Source organism: Tupaia chinensis, unplaced genomic scaffold (genome assembly GCF_000334495.1).
Source record: "Tupaia chinensis unplaced genomic scaffold, TupChi_1.0 Scaffold139491_1, whole genome shotgun sequence".
In the NCBI taxonomy this organism is placed as follows: domain Eukaryota; kingdom Metazoa; phylum Chordata; class Mammalia; order Scandentia; family Tupaiidae; genus Tupaia; species Tupaia belangeri.
In genome coordinates, this window is record NW_006199376.1 from 485,447 (window position 1) to 491,891 (window position 6,445).

The 6,445-nt window shown below is 39.7% G+C and overlaps 1 protein-coding gene across 1 annotated transcript; it reads right to left on the reverse strand.

The window, feature by feature from the left end:
• Positions 1-464: 464 nt before the first annotated feature.
• Positions 465-1,412, reverse strand: LOC102498306 (olfactory receptor 56A3). The gene has a single exon (XM_006161964.1). It carries the CDS (start codon positions 1,410-1,412, stop codon positions 465-467), a length of 948 nt encoding a protein of 315 aa, XP_006162026.1.
• Positions 1,413-6,445: the final 5,033 nt, after the last annotated feature.

Consider the following 6,445-nt stretch of genomic DNA (forward strand, 5'->3'; position numbering starts at 1 on the left):
AAAGACCTAACAGCAGACCACTAGCAACCTTCCATCATTCAGAACTGATATTTCAATGCCAGGGTCTTTTTCTCCAGTGTACACTCTTCTGTGTAAATAAGGCAAGAAGCATACAGACAACACAACCCATTAAAAATACCCACAATTATATTTTGAGACTACAAAATTTATAATAAACTAATAGTTTATTCAGAAACATAAATTTCTCACTAGAGAGTTTGCCCTAAGGGATCTCCATATTTTAGACATAAGCATGGGAAAAAAGAAGAAAGGATCAAGGATTTTCCTGATGGAGGACTGAAAGAAAGAAAAAATTAAAATAAAACTTAAGTTTTAGGACATGTACAACTTCTAGTTCATACAGTTTGAGAATACAAGTTATACATATGAGTTTTCACTCACTCACCCAACAGTTATTCAAAACTTTATCCTATTTTAGAAATTCAGAGATCTAGTTGCCTTTATTACCACCCTTTCTTCAGTAATCTCTGGATCCCTTGCTTGATCTCTTGGGTTCTTACCCCATAAACAATGGGGTTAAGAGCTGCAGGGATAACATGGTGGAGGACATTGAGCAAGATTGGCACATCGGGGGAGACCTTCTTTTTAGCCACATGTGTAAGGACAAAGACCAGAAGGATGGTGCTGAAGAAGAGGATAAGGATGAAGTGGGAACCACATGTGCTTAGGGCCTTGGCCACAGCACCCTCTGCCTTGAGTCTCAGCACAGCTCGGAGTATGAGAGTGTAGGAGAGGAAGATGAGGATTAGATCAGATCCTAGTAGGGTCCAACCTCCAGCAAATTGGTAAATGCGATTAATGGTGACATCATCACAGGAGAGCCTGGAGACTGACATATTGGCACAGATGCAGTTCTCAATGACATTTCTGCCACAATAATAGAGTTGTGCTGAGAGAATGGGGATAGGTACAGTTAAAAGAACATTCCTGGCCAAAATAAAGATGGCTGCCTTGACTACAAATTGGTCAGTGATGATGGATGAGTATCTGAGTGGATGGCAGATGGCCACATAGCGGTCATAAGCCATGACCATAAATGTGCAGGACTCCATTGCAAGGAAGCAATTCATGATGTACATCTGGAGGAAGCAGGCAGAAAAGCTGATGGGCCTGAGGTCAAACCAGAAGATGACCAAGACCTTGGGGATGACAGTGAGGCAGAGCACCATGTCCAACAGTGAGAGGAGGCTGAGCAGGTAGTACATGGGCTGATGCAGAGAAGCTTCCAGGTGGATGGTGATCAGGAGAATAGTATTAGCTCCCATGGCCAGGAGGAAGAGGAGGCTGAGGGGTAGGGACAGCCAGAGCTGCCACCTGGGGGATCTGACAAAGCAGTTCAGAAGAAAGTCTGAAACCTCAATGGACATGGTGCCATTTTGGTGTGCTGTCATAGTTTGCCATGAATTTTTAGAACTTTTTTTAGTGCTCTGTAAATTTAGAAATTAAAATTAGTTACTAACTCTAGATACATAAAACAGAACAATTGGAAACAGCAGATGGAGTAATAGAACGTTACTGGACTCCCACAGAGTCAACCATGGTTCAAGTCCCAGACCCAGTGATTTAAAATTCACACCAGGCACATGTGTTTGCATGCCCAAAATCCCAAGAAGAGAATGTAGAAGGGACTATGACATGACCATTCCCCCCCCACACCCCATCAAGGAGAGTGGTTTTGTTTCGTTTTGTTTTGTTTTGTTTTTTGCTTTCTGTCTTCCTCTCTGGCAAGTGCTCACATCCTATAGTAAAAATCTCTCTAAAAAAAGAAAAAAACAGAACAATTTACTTTATCTTGACATGAGTTGTGGATCTTCAGAGGTGATCTGGAGATAAATGAATTTATCTCTTTATCCTCATTGTCATGCTACTGAGCTATGTTTATCACTGTAAACATTATGAAGGTCTGGGGTGACATGTTATATCTACACGTTTGATTTCTTCAATGTTTATTTTCAATGATATTGTTATGTTTTTATGGAAACTAAAAAGAAAGAAGTCTCATTGAAAACTTTTTTCACATGACAAGTGAGACGCTAGCTGTGTGCCAGTACATTTTTGTACTTGTGTTCTTGTTTTAATACACCCAAATAACTAGCAGAGCCTGGCATCAATAAGAGACTCAAATGTCCCTAGTCTCCACTCCTGTTTTGGCCTTTGTCTGTATTTATTTTATTTTAAATGGGAATACTATTTATTATACACTGAAAAGAAAGGTTGCTAATTTTAAGTAAAGATTCATTTTAACTTGAAAGGTACTAGCTCTCTCTATCTCTTAGAATTATCTTCATATTTGTAGGATTCCTAACCTCTGGAAGAAACCAATTTAAAAGGCACTTCCTCTGTGAGAGAGCAATGCTTATCACTAAACAAAATAAAATATTATTTTTTTCTTGTATTAGTGTAGAGGTAGGTAATGAATTTCACCTTTCAGGTCCTTCCATCCCTTTCCCATTTCCCTTTTCCATCTTAAATATGATGATCCGGGTACCCATTTGACAATCTCTAGAGTAGCTGAATATTACTATCATTCTCTTTTAATTGCTTCCTCTGGCATTTTGCTCCATACTAGGGTTACAAAATTGAATAAGGAACTGTTCTCACTCTCAAGGAAGTACAGTTATAACCACTATGGGGATGATGTGTAATAAGAACAAGTAATCTGAGCAATGAGAGGGCCATGTGCAAATTATTACGAGACTATGAGGAGATCTAACTGTGCAGTGAGGGTTAGGCTGAAGAAAAATAATTGCAAATAAGTAGTTTCCTCATTTACATTAAAGGTGAAGGTTTTAAAAAGTCTTCTTGTCAAAGAACCCCTCTAAGTGTTCGATAGTGATTGCAAACTTAATTCCATAGCCATATCCTCTGGTTTTTTAAATTATTATTATATAATAACTTTAAACCTGCCACCCTCCCATCTCAGTTTCTTTTCTCCTTTTCTCTTTCACTCCTGGTCTGCAATCAGTGATTGCCAATAGCCTGAGGACCTGGAGCCGATGGCTTCTGGTTCCAGGCAGAAGGATGAGAAAGTCAGGAGAATTGAAGGTCAAAAACAAAAACAAGAGACATGCAGTGCAATCTGTTCCCCAACCTGCAGAATAGGCCCACAGCACAGTGGAAAGATCTCTTCAGTCTCTGGCTGATCTTCTTATAGCCAACCCTCAGCACCCATGCTCACTTACCAAAGAAGCCCTGTGTTAAAAAGTGGAAGGGTTATTAAAAATCACCTAACTTCAGAAAACTCAGAGGGATGGTGACATGTCTCCCATATGTACTGTGAGTCATCTTGTGAACAGGTAGTGCCTTGCTTTTCTGGACATAATTGTCTGGTTTTGGCAGCAATAACTTATCAGTTCTTTAGATCAACCTAAAATCTTCTGAGCTATTTCTTGACTCCAACTGGCCCCATAAGTGTGGACTTTGTCTCCAACCTCTAAAATTTTACAGATTAAATTTAATTCCTGCCCCATGAATCAAGCATGTATAGGCAGATCCTTTGTTCTAAAGATGGTACATTTCTATACTCACAGCTGAAAACTTCGAATTTTCTTAACGGGTTTCCAGATGGTGCACTTTCTAGCTCCCCAGTTACCCAACAAGCTCCTATGCACAAACCTCAGCTTCTCTGCCATTATGACACACCAAGCACCCAAGGAAGGAAAAGACAGATGACCCAGAGCACAGGCTCTCAAATGTGCCTCCTGACTGAGATGGGGTACCATCCACAAGATGCCTGTTTGGAACTACTTCAGCAGTACTGACCCAGCAATAGAAAGAACAGAAAGCCCTGGAGGGAAAGATCTCTTCAGTCTCTGGCTGATCTTCTTATAGCCAACCCTCAGCACCGTCTACCCATGCTCACTTACCAAGGATATGAAGCATAGGGTCTGAGTACACTGGGTATTGATTAGCTCCAAAAGAATCTGGGCCATTTATAACTGGAGAGCTTCAGAAAGCATACCCTCTGGGAACTTCTCCATCTCTCCAGAGAAAGTCAGGCAGGCAGATGGAAAAATAAAAGGATTTTCTTTCTGAAGGGAAACACCCTTAGCAATTCAACCCTCCATTGACTGTGTGTCCTGCAGGCAATAAGTCAGTCTCCTGGGTACAGTTCTCTTACATACACATCTATATATGTTCATACTCATTAGCACATGCAAGACTTCTTAGGGATCCAAGAAGCTCACTCAGACATTCTTGAGGGTCGGACCAGTAGATGAAGTAATGTAAGTGGCTGGACTCCCATGAAGTGGACCACAGTTCAAGTTTCAGACACAGTGGATCAAACTCATGCACGGTGTGTGTGTGTGTGTGTGTGTGTGTGTGTGTGTGTGCGTGCATGCCCCAAATCCTGAGAGTTGAGAATAAAGGAAAAGAGTTTGAGGCATGGCCAACACCCGGGGCGGGGGGGTGATTTCTCACTTTCTCTCTCTGTCTTTCTCTGTCTCTCTGGTGAGTACAAACACCCTATAGCAAAAATCTCTCTCTTAAAAAGAAAAAAATCTTGAGGGTTTCCTGCACAGGCTTATTAGTGAGATACTGCTCAAACCATGCTGCTCAGTGGATCTAGGGTAACTAATCATGACTTTTATCACATGAAGATCCAGGAAAAAAATGAACAAAATCTTACTGACAAAACCCAGTGCATTTTTTCGGGGGAAAACTCCTATAATAATTTTTGCTGTAGCATGACTTTAATCTAACTAGATACAAAACCTAAATTTTTCCTTTATTTTTATTTTTATTTCTGTTTGGAAATTCAAGTGATTTATTCACATTCCTCAAGTTATGGAAACTCATTCTCAAATTTCTCAAGGTTACAAGGAGAGAGGAATGGAAAAGTTCCTGCTCGCTGAAGCTGTACAATTATAAATGGTCCTTCTTTTCCTGTATTTTTATATCCTTTTCTGCCAATGTCAGCATTCCTCCATTTCACTTCACTTCTGAAAATTAAAACTCTGGTATTCTTAAATTTGTCCCTCAAATTTTTTAGTATTTAGGCATTTATAACAGAATTGTTTGAATATTGAATTTATATAAATATCATGTTGTTATATAAAGTCAATTTTATTCTTTCCATTATGTGCATTATATCTTATTATTTAAGTAGTCAACACGCACCTGCCCTATAATTTATTATTACCAAAAATAATGTTACGTATAGCATATGTGTACTTCCCTCATTTATTTATTTATTTATTTAGTTAGTTAGTTAGTTAGTTAGTTAGTTTGCTTTTGCCATAAGATGTATGTGCTCACCAAAGAGAGACAGAGATGAAGACAGCCAAAGTGACAGATCACTCCCAGAGGGCATGGCCACACCTCAATCCCTTCTCCTCCATTCTCCTCTTGGGATTTTGGATACAAATGCATGCATGCCCAGTGTGATTTTCAACCTACAGGGTCCAGGACTCAAACCACAGTCAACCATGTGAGAGTCTAGAGCCTTAATAACTATGTCATCAGCTGACCCCATACTCCTCTTTATAGACTTAGGAAAGGTTATGTGCAGGAATGGTTTCTTTGTCATACATGTAAACATATTTAACTTCAATAAGAACTACTAAATTTCTCTCCAAAATTTTTACAAAATTGTACTAGAATTTCCTAACGTTCCTTTATTTTTCATGATCGTTACCTCTCTTGATGTGATCTCTTTTTTTATGAAAACTTATAGATGTAAAATAGTATTCCATTCTCTTTTTTCTTAATGAAAATTTTGCTATAGGGTGCGTGTACTCTCCAGAGAGACAAAGAGACACTGAGAGACAGAAAGTGAGAAACCACCCCCCATGAGGGGTGGCCGTGCTGCAAACCCTTCTCCTCCATTCTCCTCTTGGGATTTTGGGCATGCATGCACACACATACTCGGCATGAGTGTTAAGTTACCAGGTCCAAGACTGGAACCATATTTGACTACATGAAAGTCCAGCAACATAAACATTATGTCATCTACTGGTCCCCAAGTATTTAAATTTTTTTTAATGTTATTTTCTTCTTGGAACTGAGCATTCTTTATATGTGGTTTGACCCTTGTGGTTTACTCACTGCAAATTACACATTTCATGTCCTTCGCCTTTTTTCCATTTGTCTTTATTATTTTTCTTTCAGCTCTACAAAATGCCTTGTGCTTTTTAATCTTTTTTTTTTTAAACTGGATATTGCAGCCCTGTGCCTGGGCTGTGACCGGCGGCGGGTCCTGCGCGGAGCATTCTTTATATGTGGTTTGACCCTTGTGGTTTACTCACTGCAAATTACACATTTCATGTCCTTCGCCTTTTTTCCATTTGTCTTTATTATTTTTCTTTCAGCTCTACAAAATGCCTTGTGCTTTTTAATCTTTTTTTTTTTAAACTGGATATTGCAGCCCTGTGCCTGGGCTGTGACCGGCGGCGGGTCCTGCGCGGGTCCCCTGCGACTGGCG

What these genes read in the sequence shown, in the direction of transcription:
- LOC102498306 (XM_006161964.1), bottom strand. Translation starts at nt 1,412, where the DNA reads ATGACAGCACACCAAAATGGCACCATGTCCATTGAGGTTTCAGACTTT.